The 18,451-nt window shown below is 48.1% G+C and overlaps 7 protein-coding genes across 7 annotated transcripts; 1 reads left to right on the top strand and 6 right to left on the bottom strand.

The window, feature by feature from the left end:
• Nucleotides 1–171: 171 nt before the first annotated feature.
• BDV37DRAFT_287156 (NAD(P)-binding oxidoreductase) lies at nucleotides 172–1,038 on the bottom strand (the record flags this gene model as incomplete). The annotated part of the gene is made up of 2 exons (XM_032088060.1): nucleotides 172–833; nucleotides 933–1,038. The coding sequence occupies 2 exons, from the start codon at nucleotides 1,036–1,038 to the stop codon at nucleotides 172–174; spliced, it is 768 nt and encodes a 255-aa protein (XP_031937158.1).
• A 346-nt stretch (nucleotides 1,039–1,384) lies between these two features.
• On the bottom strand, nucleotides 1,385–5,260 carry BDV37DRAFT_259225 (SH3 domain-containing protein). The gene is made up of 6 exons (XM_032083115.1): nucleotides 4,530–5,260; nucleotides 4,106–4,462; nucleotides 3,851–4,003; nucleotides 3,730–3,803; nucleotides 3,315–3,681; nucleotides 1,385–3,252 (listed from the first exon to the last, which is right to left on the bottom strand). The coding sequence occupies exons 1-6, from the start codon at nucleotides 4,555–4,557 to the stop codon at nucleotides 1,937–1,939; spliced, it is 2,295 nt and encodes a 764-aa protein (XP_031937157.1). The 5' UTR covers nucleotides 4,558–5,260; the 3' UTR covers nucleotides 1,385–1,936.
• Nucleotides 5,261–5,520: 260 nt separating this feature from the next.
• Nucleotides 5,521–7,748, top strand: BDV37DRAFT_259223 (serine/threonine-protein kinase). Its single transcript, XM_032083114.1, has one exon. It carries the CDS (start codon nucleotides 5,788–5,790, stop codon nucleotides 7,702–7,704), a length of 1,917 nt encoding a protein of 638 aa, XP_031937156.1. The 5' UTR covers nucleotides 5,521–5,787; the 3' UTR covers nucleotides 7,705–7,748.
• A 1,173-nt stretch (nucleotides 7,749–8,921) lies between these two features.
• Nucleotides 8,922–10,271, bottom strand: BDV37DRAFT_287153 (Gfo/Idh/MocA family protein; the record flags this gene model as incomplete). Its single annotated transcript, XM_032088059.1, has 4 exons — nucleotides 8,922–9,489; nucleotides 9,547–10,081; nucleotides 10,135–10,155; nucleotides 10,220–10,271. 4 exons carry the CDS (start codon nucleotides 10,269–10,271, stop codon nucleotides 8,922–8,924), a joined length of 1,176 nt encoding a protein of 391 aa, XP_031937155.1.
• Nucleotides 10,272–11,010: 739 nt separating this feature from the next.
• On the bottom strand, nucleotides 11,011–12,243 carry BDV37DRAFT_219078 (mitochondrial 54S ribosomal protein uL15m). Its single transcript, XM_032080130.1, has 2 exons — nucleotides 11,836–12,243; nucleotides 11,011–11,723 (listed from the first exon to the last, which is right to left on the bottom strand). The coding sequence occupies exons 1-2, from the start codon at nucleotides 12,153–12,155 to the stop codon at nucleotides 11,117–11,119; spliced, it is 927 nt and encodes a 308-aa protein (XP_031937154.1). The 5' UTR covers nucleotides 12,156–12,243; the 3' UTR covers nucleotides 11,011–11,116.
• A 766-nt stretch (nucleotides 12,244–13,009) lies between these two features.
• On the bottom strand, nucleotides 13,010–15,322 carry BDV37DRAFT_297294 (putative mucin; the record flags this gene model as incomplete). The annotated part of the gene is made up of 3 exons (XM_032090302.1): nucleotides 14,530–15,322; nucleotides 14,201–14,474; nucleotides 13,010–14,142 (listed from the first exon to the last, which is right to left on the bottom strand). The coding sequence occupies exons 1-3, from the start codon at nucleotides 15,007–15,009 to the stop codon at nucleotides 13,010–13,012; spliced, it is 1,887 nt and encodes a 628-aa protein (XP_031937153.1). The 5' UTR covers nucleotides 15,010–15,322.
• Nucleotides 15,323–16,593: 1,271 nt separating this feature from the next.
• Nucleotides 16,594–17,418, bottom strand: BDV37DRAFT_259213 (uncharacterized protein). Its single transcript, XM_032083113.1, has one exon. It carries the CDS (start codon nucleotides 17,165–17,167, stop codon nucleotides 16,940–16,942), a length of 228 nt encoding a protein of 75 aa, XP_031937152.1. The 5' UTR covers nucleotides 17,168–17,418; the 3' UTR covers nucleotides 16,594–16,939.
• Nucleotides 17,419–18,451: the final 1,033 nt, after the last annotated feature.

The raw sequence follows: 18,451 nt of genomic DNA, 5'->3' as shown, positions 1-18,451 counted from the left end.
CTATATGACACAGAAGCACGTGGTGTTCTCCCTCCAACAGAAAGATGGATAAAAGGGAGAGGAAACATTGAAAGGAAAAAGGAAAAAGGAAAAACAAAAAATCTAAACGCGAAAACAATCAAGCTTTGACTTGAAGCTCATCAAACCAAAACCTTACCCCCTTCATCCCCCTCAAGCAGTAATGTTTATCGGCTGTCCCAGATACGGGTTCTCCGACTGTAATGACCGACGAACGAAGTTCTCAAAGATCCAAAGACCAACATCGTTGCGACAAATAGTGTACCCAATCGCGGGGTCCATCTCCGTCCCAGCCCTAATCTTACCCAGTCCAACTCCCTCACCATTCGTGAACCAACTAGGGCGAACAAGAGTATAGTCCCGAATTGCCCTATCCGCTTCGGGCTTCTTCATCTCATCAAAGATAGTCTCCTCCATGACTTTTTTGTCCGCATGTGGCTCCCTCAGCAGCCAGTAGTTGAACGGCAGCATGGCAATCGGCGAGTCTCGCTTCTTGGTACTCAGCCCCACCGAGCTAATAGCGACGAGCACCGGCTTCGCACCCAGTGCCCGGGATGCCGCGAGTATGGTTCTAACAGCGTCCTGGCAGATAGTCGGGTTGTCGAGCCTGGGTCTTAACGGGTTCGTGAAAATGGGTTTGCCGCCGACGCCGGAGATGATTATGTCGACGGGTCGACCATTGTACACGAGTGTCTGTTGCACTGCGTCAAGGTCTGTCACGCTGCCTTTGACAATGTAGAGCTTGTCTGCGGTGACTGAGTCGGAAACACCCCGTTGGCGCAGTAGATTCTGGAGCTTGACTGGATCACGAACCACTAGTTGTCCTTAGAATCACCACTGAATACCAACATGTACCCCGAACAGGAAAGTGGAATAGGGGGTAGATGGAAGAGATAGATAAACGAAATACATACAAGCAGAGCAACAGATACTGGCCTCCAAGGCTTGAACCAAACAAGCCAAAGTACATCCGCCAGTGGCACCGAAGAAAGCAACAGTATGGGGATTGCCCGCGGCCATGATGAATATAATTATTGAAGGCGCAAATGAGAGAGATAATCGTGATTCTCGTACTTGTGGTTGTAAGTGATGAATTGGAACTGACATTCCCGGATCCAAGTCATCTTTTATATTCTTACGTGTTGGGGTCTAGATTGTGGTGGGTGGGAGTAAATCTCCGTCTGGAGACGGAGACTTTCGTATACAGGGAGGCTGTGTTGACTTAATACCTCCGTTTCTAGGCGGTGGGTTTTTTTGGGTGCACGAATACACGTGGATGATCATAAATGTTGAGTTTAAAATTTTTTTGCTAGTATTATTCATATATGGGAGATCTGGCTTGGGCATCGTTGTGGATTGTAGGCTATTGGCGGCGGCGCTCAGTACTGGCGGGGATTGATGTACGGCCTACTTCGTACCAATTTCAAAAATGAACATATCTTCGTAATATTCGCTAGTTATAGTATCAAATCACAGGCAAAGAAAAAATATGTAGTCGACAGAAGATGTGTGTGACTTGGGGTATCCCATAGGCTTTGTTATGTGGGAAACAGAATCGCTAGACATAGGAAAGAGAGCTTGAAAAACACACAAAGGAAAATAAAGACGAGACCCTCGGCTGGCGGTATCGCAAATAAGGGAGCAGAGCCCGAAGATAAAAACAGACCTCTGTAGTCTAGAGACAAAAATTCTAGGTCTTCCATATGTAGTCCTGCACTGCCGCGCATTGAGCGCTTCAGAGACCAGACAAGTAGAACACAAGATCGTGTAAATAACCTGGAAAACACAGAGAATAATGGGATAATATGGCCCAACCAGAGTCATGTGTCCAGCACATTGTTAGCTCCTGGCAAACATAGAACTTTCATAATGACTAGACGTTTAAGCGAGAAACGTCTGTTAAGGCCCAGCGACACGATCATTGGCTTATGGACTTCCGCATCTTTCGGCCTACCCATTCAGATAGCATCGAATCCAACTGACTGTTCATTTCCTTCAGTCGCTTGCTCTCCTCCTTAAACAGGCTACCAGTAATTGGGTGATCAGGGCCAGCAGGGGGAACATTAGAGTTATCGTGGACGATGATGAACAGATCGCGGATATCGCTTTCATCGTCGAGATAGGATCGCAGGCTAGCATCGCTCCATGTAGGCGTATCGGTCGACCCTACGTCGAACGACGTTCTATCTGCATCAAGATTCCTGCTACCATTGCTCTCGACAGCTGGAGACAAAGGCGGGGATACCGGGGAGACGGAGAAGCCTCCAGGTGATGATGGATCCATCGTCATTCCCGGTGCACCCGGTGAAGATGGGTCTTCCACTGGGGAGATATCCACTGGAGAAACTTCCACCGGGGAGTCTCCACGGAGGCCTTGGTATCCCACATCCTGCCTTGGAGGAAAATTCTGCGGTGGAGAGGTAACAGAGTGTTGAGAATATTGAGGCCCGGTAGGAGATGCTACCGTACCTCCCGAAGTTGGCTGTGCAGTGTTGAGTTTCTTCAGAGGGCTTGATGTCCGAATGGGAGAGGACAACGATTGGTCTTGCTGAGGATTAGTTGAGACAGGGGACTGTGTAATATCGTCCTCGGACGCTACTTGGCGTATCGTTTGCTCGTTCCTCTGGCTCTGCACAACGTTCACATCATCATTAGCCTCCAGTGATCTCTGTGCCGCCCGTTCCTGCTCCACACCATTCCTTGAAGGAGCCTGGACAACCGGAGACTGCTTTTGCAGTTTGCTGGCCTGTTTCTGTACCGCGAGAGGGTTAGGAGATTTGGACTCCGGAGACGATACAGATTCTGATGATGTCTTGGGTTGTGGCGAAGATCGAGACAATTCACCCGAAACCTTTTCTGCCTCATCGGTCTCTTCTTCGGTTGCCTTAGTCTTTTTGTCCTTTCTCTTGAATAAGCCGCTGAGCATCCCTGGTTTTTTGTCTTTGCGCTTCTTGTCGTCCTTGTTCTTATCATATGCGCTGAGAGCTTTCTCGACAGCCTCCATGCTCCCACGGGTCTTGCGATTTGATACATTGTCAGCAACCCCTCCAATTGCAGAGCTGATGGGAGTGTATCCTACCTCTCTTGCTTCATTTGCAACGCTACTACTTCCAACCTCGTCGCGGAGGAGGTTTGGTGTAAGGGAGATCTTCTTCGTCTCAACGGTGTCATCCTTGAAGAATGAGTCTGTGTTACGCACAGTCCCGTTTCTTGACCGGCTGACAGCTGTTTCTGCTGGATAAGTTTTAGCAATCGGTCATACGTCTCGTTCTGTATAATTCGGTGGATAGCCTTACCTTCAGACTCCAACAACTCCACACTAGATCGTTGTTTCTCGGGGCTGGCCCGATCAGATTCTTTGACTTCGTGCACTGTTTCCAAATCCTCGCTTGCTTTGTCTCTTTGCGGCTTCGGTCTCAGAGGCTCGACAACAATATCCTCATGCTCACTCTCTTGCAAGTCGTCAACATCCCCTTGCAATCCATCCGTATCGGTCAAAGAAGCAACATCGTCCAGTTCGTCATCCGTCGAAAACTCTATGTCAGATGCTTCAATGTAGGTTGGGCTCGTAAAGGTTACGGTCTTCGCGTTCCTACGGCGCATTGCTTTCTTCAGCGGATTCTTAGACTTTTCCGAGTTGTCTCCTAGCATGGTCGCGGAAAGCTGCTTTTGTTAGAAGACGTCATTTAAGACTAGAATAGAACCGCCTACATCGACATTTCTGTGTTTATTTAATCTTGCCAATCTTTCGGTTGGCGTCTCAATGTGCTCAGCAGGCAGATACCCTGTTTCTAGTTAGCTTCAGTTGGAGGAATCTAAACCCCCAGCTTACCAATACTGCCGTCTTTGACGATGCGAACAAGCCACCAGTAGCTGTTACTGTCGTCCAGAAGGACCATGGTGTCACCCTTTGCCGCGTTGGCTTGTCCATCAACAGTTGCCACGAAGTTGTGAAGCGCATAAACAAACTCGAAGTCGATATCCTCTACTCAATGTCAGATAGAACTTTGTGCAAACTTTGGCGAGAAATCCAAAGGATCGGCCCGTCTTCGAGATCTACGGGGTTTCATTGAGAGATATAACGCACCGTCGTCGATAGATGGGGAGCTCGAGATTTTATCCATAAGATCATCATCCAACAAATCATCGTCACCTTCTCCGTCTGCTAAGTCACCATCTTCTGAGCCTCCAACGTGCTGACTATGCCCTAGGTCGTCGTCCAAATCATCGTCGTCGTCATATATATCGATGCCATCGCGATATTCATCGGCGGCTAGGTGATTTTCTTCGGTCCCGGGCCCATGCATCACTTCTTCTCTCGTATCTTGATCGGCATGCCGAATGGATTGCTCCTGGTGGGGCCCAAAGCCGTTGCCTACGATAATATTCTGTTTCGAATGATCTTTAGCCGAGGGTGCATGCTGGTCTTGAAGATCAAGAGTATCTGGCACCGAGCAGTTAGCCTTAGAAGCTGATGGAGCCGGGTATCAATGGCACGTATCGTGACGTACCAGCGCGAACAATTCGGGGGCGCGTCATATTGTGTGAGTTTTCACTGTCGACTTAAGGATGAAAGTGAAGCGGCGCGGAGAACAGAGCCAACGAGCGATTCATTTAAGTCGTGAAGACTGGGGTCAAATGAAACGGGAGGAAATAACTTGACGCTCTCCAAGGTCCTGATAAAGAATGGAAGGTCGCAAAGGCCTAGTGCGTGCGTCAAATGAAAGAATACTGCGGAGATTTAGGCGCGAGGGACATGAAGAGGCGGATATTAAAGATTGGCAGGGCCACAAACAGCGACGGCGGGGGGGGGGTTTATTTGACAACTGTACAGCAGTGAGGCGCACGGGGCTGGTCGAAGGTCGGGCAACAAGGCGAACAAAAAATAAAGAGAAAGAAGAAAAGAATATACTCTCAGAGTAATATTGAAATTTCACAACAAACACAACAATAAACAAGGCTGCAGCAGGGCAGCAAAAGGTACAGCAGCCGAAACCGTGCTAATGACAAGAACGAGTTCCCCGGACTTTCAAGACAACCACAAAAAGGAGGTTCTCCGGTGTTAATTCTCCCCCCCAAACAAGCGCCCCTTGCGCGCGCTTAATCAAACCATTCCCAAAGCGGCCTCGTGCCTGAACCAACGAGTGAAAGAAGCCCAAATGCCAAGGTCTAGACTGCTTAACGCCCCGATTGGCTGGGGCTTCACCGGTGAACGGCTTAGGGCTCCGAGTCGAGGGTTCCCGGTGGGTCAGGTGACACTTTGCAGGCTAGGGTCGAAAGGAGACTAGGGCCGGCCCACGGGACTCCGCTGGGCGTGCTGCTAATGGTTGGTAACTGGTCAATGATGATTGCATTTTGCATGATCTTCGTTTCCCCGCTGCTGGCTTTCCGATCTTGCAATGACATCGCCTTCCGTTATCTCCCGATATGCCCATCCTTGCCCATTTTCGTCCCTTTCTGACGATTTTTCTTTCTTCTTCTCATTTACATCTGCCTGGTGGTTGCTACCTGACGTCGAATACCATTTACATTACTAAGAGAACCACTTGGGCTTGCTTTTAAAAGGCATTTAACCTTTATTTTATTCTCATTACCCCACCGGACCTGTCTAAACGGGTCGTTTCTTATACATTTTTCTTTAAAACCGCTGGTTCCTCTCGATGTTGCACTACTGCTCTTATCAGTTGGGAGGACTGTGAATTTCTCCTTCTTTTTTTCTTGACCTTTTGACATCGCCGATTAAGAGGACTTCGTGCTCTCTGTAAGGGCATGGCTCAGACAGAGAGGAACAGTGCGTTGGCAGGGTTGAAAATCGACACATCCTTTCCTCTTACACACAGACCTAGATGGCGAAGTGAGGCTGGAGGCAGGAGAGTGACGGATGATGGAACTGGTATCGAGGGCGACCGTACAAACATCTTTCACGAATCTGGCGCACGCCGTTACGGTACTGATGAAGACAACAGTGTTCTGAGCAGCCTGCATTCAGCGACTCCCCCTATCTCCGTACCCCGACATGATGATCATCCCAAGGAAGACGTGAGCTTTCCGCAAAGACCTGAGGATGTACAATCATCTCCGCTTGACAGCTTCCTTCACAGCCGCCGCCGTTCCGTCAGTTTCGACCCGAATATCACCCTTGACTCCGGACAGCCCCAGGCTTTAGGAGAGCCGTTGGCAAAGGGAGTTACAAGGACACGACCCCAGAGGTTCCAGGCAAAAGGCTCGAGTCTGAAAAACACGCTACCCCAGGATGATGATGATGATCACTATCCGAGACAAGGATACCGGGGTCAGCGGGGCTTCGATTCTCAGGAAGGTTTCCTGAGCAGCCCTGAGGATGACATGCCTGGGACTTCGGCGATTGATCGTCCCACGTCGTTGACCTCGATCTCCACGGCTTCCCCCATCACTGAAGAGCTGCGTACCCCTCCTGAAGGATCCAAAGGAGCCATACCGTCACCTTTCTGCGTAGCATCCCCTGTGCAAGGATTTGCGTCGCTTGATGACCGCAGCTCCTGGTCTAATAGCGTTATAACCCCTTTCGGAAGCAAAACAAGAGGTTTTCGAGGCCCCACTCGCCAGAGCTCCCGCCGATCAACAGCTTCGAGCGGCAAGTCCCCCGCCAGCATGTTCCTTTCCATGTGGAGCAGTGGCGAAGAGCCTGCACCACAACCTGATGACGAGGGCCAAATGGTCGGGACTGAGTATGTTCTGGGAAAGCAGATCGGATTTGGAGGGTTCAGTACGGTAAAGGAAGCGTACAAAGCCGATGAAACTGGTGCAACCAAACGGTTGGCTGTTAAGATTGTGCGGAAACAAGTTTCGGGAAAGAATGAAAAGGAGAACGATGAGGTTCAAGCAGAATTTGATCATGAAGTTCGAGTCTGGCGATATCTCAGCCATCCAAATGTTTTGACACTTGACGCTGTCTACGAAACTGACTACGCGACATTTTGTTTCACTAAATTAGCCATCGGCGGTACTCTTTTCGACCTTATTCGGCAAAACCGGTGCGGTCTTGACATGAAACTTGCAAAGAAATATACTTATCAGTTAGCGTGTGCGCTGCGATACCTGCATGAAGATGCCCGAGTGGTGCACCGAGATATTAAACTGGAGAACTGCCTTCTGGACCCGATAGAGCTTCCAGACGGAACGAAGGCATCGAATCTTGTTTTGTGTGACTTCGGAATGGCGGAATGGATGAATGTCGATAACGGGGATGACTCTCCCGACCCATATGACGACGCTGCGGATCGGCCGCCACCTAAAACTATCGGCCCTGCTGGGTCCAGTACTAGCGTTGCAGGAAGCTTGGAATACGCATCTCCAGAACTGCTTCTTTCTACCAGTGGTGTCATCGACGCATCCGTTGATATATGGGCATTTGGCGTGATCGCTTATACTGTGGTCGTAGGATCTCGCCCCTTTCAAGATCCGTTCACGCCCCGCGTTCAATCGCGTATTCTTAGCGGGAACTGGGACAGGGCGGCAGTCTTAGGTGATGAAACAGATATGACGGCCCGCAGGGACCGGGAGCACGCCCTTGAGCTGATCGAGGGTTGCTTGGATATGAACGTTGAAAAGCGTTGGACTATCCGTGATGTACTCTCATCCCGTTGGTTGCGGGAACTCTCTGAAATGGGTGAAGATGGTGAAGCCGACACCATCTGGAAGCTGTGAGGCTTCTTCTCTTTTTTTTTTTTTTCTTTCTTTATTTTCTTTTTTTCCTTTTCGTATTGATTTCTTACCCGTTTCAGGTGAGGTGACTCGAAATATGGGATATGACGCATTGCATTTCGACTTACGATATATTGATGATCAAGACTGGCGCTATTATGATATGGACAAGCGCTGGTGTTCGGGATTAGTTGATCATCTATGATACCCTCTCTTTCTGTGCTTTTGTTGCTTGCGATTCTATTGGTTGACATTTCGGTATACAGCGGAGGCTCCTTTCATACATCATAGTGTTTACTCTTGGGGGGCCTCATGGCTTTGATTGTTCTGGGCGGATGCTACTTTTCATGCAATGGTTGGTCATGGTATCTTCGGAGGATAAGTTATTCTGTTCATAAGCATGGCGTTTGGTTGGTCTGATTTTGTGCACCGTTATATTCTCCTTTCCTGTATCTATATAGCTGGTAGCTGTGCTGTACTATGCAGTTCGTGGGATTCTAGTTATAATAGCATCGCCTTCTAGAAGGAGGCCTGAAAAAGCTACAATTCATTCCCAAAAAGCTATCACAATGTGTGCACTGGTAGGTGAAGTTTGATAATCTCCTTAGACATATTCAATAACTATCCTCATCGCAAAGAATTGTCCTCCACTTCCCCAACAAGATAGTCCAATCACCCCAAAAAAAAAAAAAAAAAAAATAAAAATAAAAATAAAAATAAAAAAAAAATAGCATTCGACACTGTTATAAAGAAACACAGCCCATATAGTGAACATCAGCTAACAGACCCAGTGTTGTATACAACCCACAATCAGTCATCCATCAGTGACCGCAAAGCCAATGTAGAATAGACTAACAACCGAGTCTCAAACTTACACGAAACCCGCTGTGCAAATGGGGCACACATACCCTTACTGCTGGCGAGCGGGTGGATAATAAAGTACCATAGCTAGTAGAAAGGAACGCAGGCTGATTGCTTGGTGACTTGAGGAGGGGAACTACTGTTCAGCTAATGCAGGATGAAATCTAGTAGTTCGGGCTTCGTTTGGGATATGAAGGGGAATGATGACATTGTAGGTGGAGGTTGTCTGGCATATATGGATACCGAGCTGTGTTCATTTTTCTCGTGACGACTATGACATGGTACGTGTTCCTATTCTAAGGATTTGTGTCGAATAACGTAGATAGTTTTGTATTGGATTGGATTATCAGGAATTTGTGTCATACTTGGTGCCCCGTGCTTGACAACCATCCCCACAATGGTTTAGAAAGAGGACTGATAGAGGGCTCCGACGTTTCAATCTGCGGCGGGTAGTGTAGGTCATTTTGCTTGCGCACCAAGTCCATGATCTCCATGACTAGTAGGCTCTCCGCCCAAGGCATCTCGGGACTTTCCAGGAGCTCTTCGCGGATGCATCGTGCGACCTCGTCCGCCTCCGGGATAAACAACGGCTCTGCCTCCTGGAGTGTCTCTCTATAGAGCTCTGAAAGGCTATATCTATTCTTGAAGACATACAACTCTGTTGGTATCGTTTCCCATCCATGGATCTCGATCTTGCCATTAGAGCCTTCGATAATCACATATGCGAGCTGTCCGTCGGAGCCGGCTGCGGTAGATAGGCTGGCGCTTGCTTTAGCATGTATTTCACGTACACCTGTCGAAAAGATCATCTCGACAGTGGTGGTTTCGTCGACGCCTGACTTGGGATACTTCTTCATGGTAGACGTAACCTGGGTTGGGCGACTCGCTCCTCCTGGGAGAGCCCGAAGTATCCAATGTAGGGCCAAACTACCAACTAAGTGCGCCATTAGCCTTGGTTTGAAACAGCGATGATTTATGGTTCACTTGCGTTCCAAGAGCGCCCCGCCAGCAAGCTCTTTCGAAGTCAGTCGACCACTCTCGGAGCGGAACATGCAATAGTTGTTTCTGATGCCAAAGTTGGCAACTATGCGATTAACTTCTCCAATCTCTCCCTCTCTAAGCAGCTGACAGGTCTTTCTACTTGCTTGTGGCCACCACAGCCACCATCCCTCCATGAGGCATAGTTGCTTCCGCTGTGCAATCTCGAACAGCTTCTTGGCTTGTGCAGCGTTCACTGTCAGGCTCTTCTGGCAGACGACATGCTTTCCAGCTTCGAGGGCCAGCAAAGCATTTTGGAAATGATGGGAGTGTGGTGTGGCAATGAACACCACGTCGATGAGGCTACTGTGAACTAACTCCGAGTAGTCGCGAAATGTCAACGTGCAGTCGGGAACGTCAAATGAGTCGAGGAGCTCCTTAGCCATATCTTCCGAACGAGAGGACGCTACGCCGACTAATGCACGATGAGGGCCATTTGGATCTTCTTTGCCCATATGATAATTGAGGTTCCCCACAAAGCCTAGGCGGGTTAGCGAACCGTATGTCTGGGGCAGAGGAATTGAGAACACGTACACTTGGCATAACATCCTGTGCCTTCAAATGATAGGTCATTCTTCAGCGTATTTTAGAATAGAATAGGGGACAGCTAAGTACACACCTAGAATGCCCCAGTGCAAGAGCTCTATCTCATCATCTTCCACTTCACTCATTGTGATATTGGACATGGAACGGTGACAGGTATCAGCAACTAAGGCGTCAAGAAAGGGGCGTGAACTTCGCTGCTGCTCTAATGCAGTGGATGCCACAGTCTCACTCTTATTTCTTTTAGAGCTGACTATCCATCCTTCGTATTCTCGAGTTGCCAACGCTTGCTCTTCTGGCAAAGTCCATGTTTGAACGAGATCTGGAGCCACGTCGCATGTGCACCTTGACTCTTCTTGAGTAACATCGATATATCTTCCAAGGTACTTCCTACCTATTAGTTGGAGATGCGCATGGTGAACAGTCCAGATTATTGGTTACACAGTTCTGCTGTACTGCCGCAGTTCAGTATGGAATCTTGTAATCGCTAAGGTTTCTCCTCATTCTTACCGGGGCACAAGCATGGATATCTGCCTTGTCTAGGCAGACGTACAGTAAGACAACTTGTAGGGCAGCACCGACTGGAATGCCACCGTAGGATGATGCGGGAGCAGCGACGCCCAGGGTATACACCAATGAGAAAGATAGCGCGACGAGATCCAGGAGACATTCCACAACAGGCAGAGACATCACTGTAGACTTGGGTACTCTGCGAATTGTTATACCAATGTAAAAAAGGGAAATAGGAAAATCAAGATTCATCCAACCTATTCACGTATCTAGAGTGCATATTTATACAAGTAGTTGTCAGGCCAAAAAGAGAACATCAATGGGGAAAAAATACATAGTGCAGAGACAATGAATCACTCGGCCATCACCAGGCTGATAAAGGGACATGCAAAGTTCTCCGTTGGATGAGGCTTGCTGATCATCCCCAAGCATATTGTTAATGAAACTCTTCACAAGCAGCAAATTACCAAAGTCTGTTCTCGGGCAAGACCTTCTCCTTCTTAACACCAGCAGCAGTCTTCCTCTCAACCGGCGAGCGGAAGAACAGACTGGGTCCCTCCATAGGCTTCAACAAATGGCTCAGATAGCCCCTGTGAGCAGGATCACGGTAGTACTCGATATCCTTTCTCTTCGTCGGGTCGGGCAGCCTATACTGGAAGCCCATCTCCTTCATAATGGCAGACTCGGTCAGGTTCTCAGCTCCCTCGGCGTTGTTCAATCCCTCGCTACCACTCTCCTTTGTCCAGGCCGTAGACACGAACGGGTGCGTCTCACGGCGCATGATACGTGCGATTGCCGACTTGGTGTAGAATCTGGTAGTAACGGATCCACCCGCAGCCTCAACAGCAGCAATAGCGCTTGCTGAGGCGCGAGAAACGACGATATGGATGGGTTGTTTGAGGGTAGATTCAGCGCCTCGACCGAGAAGCTTTACTCCTTCTTTTGTTTGGTGGATGCAGCGTGATTGGGCCAGCTCGCGGATGGTGATGGGCCGAGCAGGGTCGATGCGGCCTTGGTCGATCCATTCTTGGATGCGGTCGAGGTTGACCGGGGCGAGGTCAAGAGAGAACCTGTATTAACCGGAGTCAGTGAGTTCACAATGTTTCCCGCACCTGCAATTTCGGTAATGGCGGCAGCGTGTTAAGCCGGGAGAGCCAGAATACAGAAAATAAGGAAACATACACATTATTGAACCCTCTCTCGCCATGAACAATAATTTCTGCTGTCTGACCACCATTGAATCTAGCCGGGACCTTTCCGTGCTGCTTCTGACCCTTATGACCTCTTCCGGAGGTCTTACCTTTCCCTGATGCTGGACCGCGACCTCTCCTGATCCGCTTGTTATAGGCACCCGGGGTATCGGAAAGGGAAGCTAGGATGTGAGCATTGCGGCTTTGTTGCTGAAGCTGAGGAAAAAGGAGGGAAAGAGACGAGACGGCGGCTAGGGGTTTCGAAAGTGGGCGCTGCCACTGGGTAGGCAGTATTTGAAGCCTGGGTGGCATGGTGATTTGCAATGTTCAGTCGTCGTTGAAGGGGAATCAACGGGTTTCGGCGTGAGATACACGCCAAAGATCTTTCGGAGGCAGGCCTGAGGCCCGTTGCCGGATATACATCGGGCCGGTGGGACTTTGTATTGTAGGTCCAAAACTCCACTTGTCATAAAGTTTAAGATATCATAATTTCTGTGCGTTAAGCTGATGAAGACCTAATCTGCTATGTGCTTTTCCATTAATTTTGTCAAGGATTCTTGTTCCAGTTGACCTACCTACTAGTCTATCTACTAGTAGTATTCACTACAGCTACAGCATTACTCCATCTCCCATTGGTCAATTGTTCTATAAGAAGTTACCGCACTCATTCTATGGCAGAATTATCTTGTTAGAAGGCGGTGGCTACGCTGAACGGGGCTGTTACAATGACTGGTTTATATGAATCGAAAAAGTTTTCATACATTTATATCCCTTCCAGACCAATATGAATCTGTTTGGGTACTTCTTTATGATGTCACTTGCGAACTCCTAAACATGTCAATGCAAGCAGATGTTCGACTTGGGTGTATGAACGGAGATAGCAATCAACAACGCCATTGCAATGCTTCGTCCAGATAAAAAAAAAAAAAAAAAAAAAAAAGGTCGCCCTTCCCTGATCCTTAGTGATCCCGTTGGCTCTTCAATGCAGTAGCCGTCTATAATATTGAACGCCGTAATAATGCAAGGTCGTTAGAATAACAGAAAAAGGAGAGGTGTAAACTGTACAAAATACAGGATGGAAGAAAAAAGAAAGAAAAAGGGCTAAACACCTCTTTCGTACGGAGTCATGATTCAATCGTAACATGAGATGAAGATGTCAATGAACTTTAATAGTGTGGAGTTGAATGGAAGGTGGGTTGAAGAAAAGGTGCCTGCGGCCAAGCCTCATGATGAAGGTAGGGCAGCAAGCCTGTCTTGCGCTCTGCTGCAGTTTTGCCGAGTGGCTGATAATGCATATGCTCGAAAGGAACTGCGCGCTGTTGTTGAAGTGAGGATGACGGCGGAGGAATCAACAAGGTGTTGAAATTGCGAACAGGCCGGTAAGGTGAGTTGCGGTTTGCAAGGAAAAATGAAGGCGACAAGTTAGTCTGGGGGGTGTGGCTCGAGTATGCAGAGATGGCGGGAGAGATAGTGGCTGAGGTGACGCCAAACGGACTATTATGCTGCCTTGCAGGGTCTGGGAGTGACACCGACGGGTTGTACAGTCCATTTGTAATGGAGGGAACCTGTGTTGGTGGCAGCTGGGGGACCCAATTGGTGGAAGGATTGTAGACCGAATGCATTGCGCGATTAGCAACGGAGGGAAAGGGAAGCACAGATGTTGGAATGCCCGAAGCTAGGGCACTAGAAGATGGTGGGAAGTTCGGACGTGGCAATCGTGACATTGATCCAGACAAGCTATTCGCAGAGGGCGCAGATGTTCCTGTCAAGACTGGTGGCAAAGTAGGCACACCGGTCAAAGCAGCCGATGGAAGCGTCGACATCGATGTAGATAGAGCAGCCGGCATTGCCACTCTTTTTGAGGGTTGGTCTTCGACGTAGTCGTCTAGGGTTCGCTTCTTGGAAGGCATCGGCGGGAATTCCTTGCCCAAGTGGGAAGGTGCTGCGTATGCTGGTGCGTTTGATGGCAAGCTCCAGTTCTGAGTACGAAGAACATCCGAATTGGGAGGAGAGGGTAGTCTTTGAGAGGGCGACACTTGAGAAGCTCCTAGATTTGGCGAGATACGAAGTGCTGGAGATGACGACTCGAGTTCCTTCGGTTCCGGCACCAAAGATGCCTTGTTGAAAAAGTCGGCAAAAAGACTAAGTTTCGAATGCCACTGCGTCCACCCTTCCTCCGAAACGAAGAGATTGTACCGCACATTGCTGAGAAACTCCACCTCCATAACATGTATTTCTTGCACAGAAATGCCAGAAACCTCGGCCCACGTTTTATTAGTGTAGGTGTTGTCGTCGAGAACTAAACGCTGGTTAGTTCACTTTCTGAATATTAGCCTTTGGAAGGTGTTCAAACCAACATTTATTTCCCAGCATAAGAGCAATCGTCATCAATCTATACTCGCTACCCTTCTTTCCTCGGACTCGATGATTGAATTTCTTCAGCCGGTATACGAAGAGAAGTGCCAGTAGAATGACATTCTGGCTCACTTGCGTAGTCGAGAGGATGTTTGTCACCCATTTCAGGAAACCAGCGGACGGGATCGCTTCAGGAACAATGCACAGAAGGGGGTTCTTTTTTTCTTCGATATCATTCAACTTGGCTGTAGTTTCAAACCAGAACAAGCATGTCATCTGCCTGAATTAGCATACATGGCTAATCACACAGCGAGCGGTAATGGTCCCTTACCTGAGCAGCAAAATCGGCCAGATTACCCTTGCTGTTGTTAATAGATGATGGTATCTGCAAGTAAGAAGCAACAGACTTTGAACCTCCTTTCTTCTGGCTGGCTGGCTCAGAAGACGGAGCGTCTTGAAGTGAGGGTTGACTCGGTGGCTTCGACTGCGGTACAGATGCAGCAGAGTGGTGGTCCGCTGCCATGCGTGTATAGTTCGGTGCTTTGGCGTAGGGAGGAAGGGTAACTCCAAATTTACCGCCATAGCCGGAGGGCGGAATGCTATTATACGCAACACCGGCCATATCGTTTGGGGGAGTAGGCAGACCGTCCCTGAACGGTGCGGTCCAGTGGTGATCCGGGTCCTCCAAAACTGTCTCGAGATGTTGTCTTTTCGCACAGGTCGAATCTTCCGTCCGGGAATAGAGAGGTATGGTGGGGGTGAACGGATGTGGGACAGAATACGACTGTGTTGAGAACGCTGGAAGCGACATAAGGAGGTTTGCAGGCTGATAATAGAGGAGAGCAGTTGTTGATTTAATACTGCTGGACACAGCTTCTCATGGAACTCCCATTGGCATCAACCGCAGCTAAGTATTCAATATCGCTGGCACTGATAGCTGTTCACTTGCGAATGGCTAGACCGTCTGGGAAGAGATATAGTGTTGATGGATGTTGGTAGACCACAGAGAATTGCACAGAATTGTTTGGAGTTGTTGAACACTAAGGTGGAGGATAGATCCAGCTTTTGGTCATATCAAAAAAAAAAAAAATGCCGTGAAGGTCCCGGAGGATAGCAACAGTAGCGGATCCAGTGAATGTTGATCGTCCCTTGGCCGGTGGAATGAAGGCACTGAAGGGGGTGGAGGAAGATTAATTGAAAAAAGGAAAGACCAAGAGTAAGCAAATTTCAATATAGTGTTTAGTCACAGTGTTGTGAATTGGTATAGATTGGAAGGTGAGAACGGAGATGTACTTGAACCTTTAGGAAGTTGCAAGTACATCCAGTTATAGAAAACTCATAGATCCAGTAACAAAATCAGAAAAACTAATATAAAAGGAAAGTCCAAAGAATCAAAAAAGCCAAATAGAAAAAAAAAATAATAATAATAATAATTAAAAAGCCCCAGACCCTCTATGGAATCAAACCATATAGAAAGGAAAAAAGAAAATAAAAATAAAAAAAGGTGAATTTAAATTGAATTAAGGCGAAAAAGAAACACTAAGTTAAAATAAATATGAAAAAGGAAGGGAAGGTGGGAAAAAAAAAATGGAGTAATAATGAAGGATGAAGTCAAGACATCATCCTCATCCAGCAAATAACAACTAAACCTCATACATCTCCGCTAGATGAGCCAGGGTAGGTCTTTAGTCCATGTCCGGAGAAGTGCAATGACCATACAGGATAGACAAAGTTTGACCCGGACGCAGGTCCAGAGGGCTGATCCTCCTTTCTGGACTCGTTTGGGTCGGTTCCGGTTTGGTCATCCAGGTTTGATTGTCTCTGCTTTGTCTTGAAGAGAATTGAAATACCGGTTGATGTCAGAGCCACGGGGAGGGGGTAAAAGCAAGTGGATGCATGCTACGGAATAGTGGAAGGGCTCACTAAACTTGAACAGGGTCAGTCAGCAGCCCCCCAGTTCGGGTTTAGTGGGAAAACCTTTCACTCATTAGTTAAGGTCAAGTCTCCTGGTCACCGTTCTAACCGCAAAAGGGAAGGGAAAGGGTAGATGGATGGAAGGGAGGGGATGACCTCGTTGTGGTGATGAGCGAACATCATCATCTACGGAGTACTGACTTTTGACTGCCTCCGTCCAAGAAAGGACCCATATCAGATCCAATAATAAGTTCGGGCTTAGCGTCGCATTGCAACCGTCGCCGTGGTCGCCGCGTCGTGTGCCGCCTTCCTTCTAGGCTCTGGGCTCCTCTTTTTTTTTTTTTTTTTTACACAACAACGGTAAGGAAAAATAAAAAATAACACTGGAGCTGTTTAAAAAAAAAATAAAAACTAAATAAATAATAATAATAATAAAGCAAGAAAAAGGAAAGGAAAAAGAAAATCGGTTCGAGGGACAAAAGGGATCCATTGCTCAGTACCCTCGGGAGGCACGGGAGAAGAGTGGACGAAGGGGGGTTTGTGCACTCACTCTATGTGTGGTTGATCGCCAATTCTAGTTCAACCTGGCGGAAGGCAAAGGAATGGGAAATTGGGTTGGGTACGGAAGAATATTGACGAGTTGGTGGTACTTTTCGGTGTAATAATCAAATTACAACGCTCTTACAAATCAATACTTGGGTTTAGACAGAAAACTTACTAACCACCCACTAGGAATGGGGCAAAGTGAAGGCGGGGGAGAGGCTGCGCGGGAAATACGTATGGTCATGGTAACTAAGTCAGAAAGTGGTGTGGCCAAACTGGACTGATTACGAGGTTTCCGTAACCAAATGAACTCTGGATAACTTACGGAGGACTGAACAGGGTTTAGTGTAAGGCAAAAGGGAAATGAAAAATAAAATCAAAAAAATAAAAATGAACTGCAAGTCAGTCGGGACGCCAACAGGGTGGTACTTCCATCGACCGAATGAATGACAAGGATACTGGATCGGGTTGTCATGGCGAGGTAAAATATGTACGGGAAGGACGGGCTCCATGGATGATTACTACTACTGTAGCTACACTTCCCTCTGCGTCAGGTATGGGTATGGACCACTTGGGATGAGAATTGGAACTTGGCCGAGAAAGGAGCCACTAAGCTTAAAGGGGTCTAGTTTGCCGGTGGATATGGGAGGTAATATGAGAGGGAATGAATAGGCAGTAATGTATGAAACTTTGGAAAAATTCCTAGCCAACGCGACTTATCCACTGGTTGTGTAAGAATGAGAGGGGACCACTGGGGCATAGGCAACATGTTGCGTCGAGAGTAGTAAACTATGCGTCCGGAGGGATGGGGAGAAGTGCACAAGGGACCCAGAAAGGAGGCGTAATGAAATTAAACCAACCAATCAATGGTCCCACATGGCGGTAGTTGATTCCAACAGACGGTAGTCCAATCGCTGCATTCAGCTTGCCTTGAACTAACCTTTTCCACATATTTTACTTTCTGAACTATTACATTTTTTTTTTCTCTTGGGAAATAGTAAGGCTCCTGCTGGGGACAGACAGGCGCAGGCCGCGGGGCCACCACCGCCCGACTCACTCAGCGACCATACTCCGGTGCAAGCCCCCTCTCCCTTGTGACTCCTACTGGTAGTGGTGGCACATACCCTAAACAAGTCCACCATCCGAGTCAATGATGGTTTGGGGTGATTGATTACCTCAAACTCCGTCTGCCGACGAATCCGCTTCCAACTCGTCATTCACCCAATCCAACATCTGCTGCTGCGCCTTTCCAGGTTTCTTCTGTTCCTCTACTCCGTACCGTCCGGCTCCGCCCAGTCGTAATGCCCCGTCTATGGAGTATAATCCAAACCATGAATAGATGGTGACCCATTCCGTCTCATTCTACGCGCGCGAAGACCGCAATTCAGACTAATCCGCCACTTATTATGACACTACTACTCTAATGGTGTTGATCCAGTTTCGAGATGATAGGGCACCAATAGTCAACCATAGATAGTCAAAGAGAACGGAAAGCAAAGACTTACAAGGGCCCATGACAGTGTAGACTCATACACGGGGTTTCGTCCTGTCAGCTGCTCGTGTACGTCAATAAAACATGGCCATTTTAGGGACTTGGCCCGAAAGAGAAATTCCCAGTCCCATGGTTTTAATACTACCTTTATTGTCACATTGCGCAGCGACTCGGCAGCAGTAAATGGAGCTCTGATCTAAGACAACATTCATCACCACCACTCCAAAGTCCCTCGCATGGATGAGGGCGCTAAGCACAATGTGATAACACAGTTTGGCCCCTCCCCTCTCCCTCCAACCAAAAA

Source organism: Aspergillus pseudonomiae (assembly GCF_009193645.1).
Source record: "Aspergillus pseudonomiae strain CBS 119388 unplaced genomic scaffold BDV37scaffold_88, whole genome shotgun sequence".
Taxonomy (NCBI): domain Eukaryota; kingdom Fungi; phylum Ascomycota; class Eurotiomycetes; order Eurotiales; family Aspergillaceae; genus Aspergillus; species Aspergillus pseudonomiae.
The sequence above is the reverse complement of the archived record's forward strand: the minus strand, read 5'-3'. Positions and strand labels throughout refer to the sequence as shown.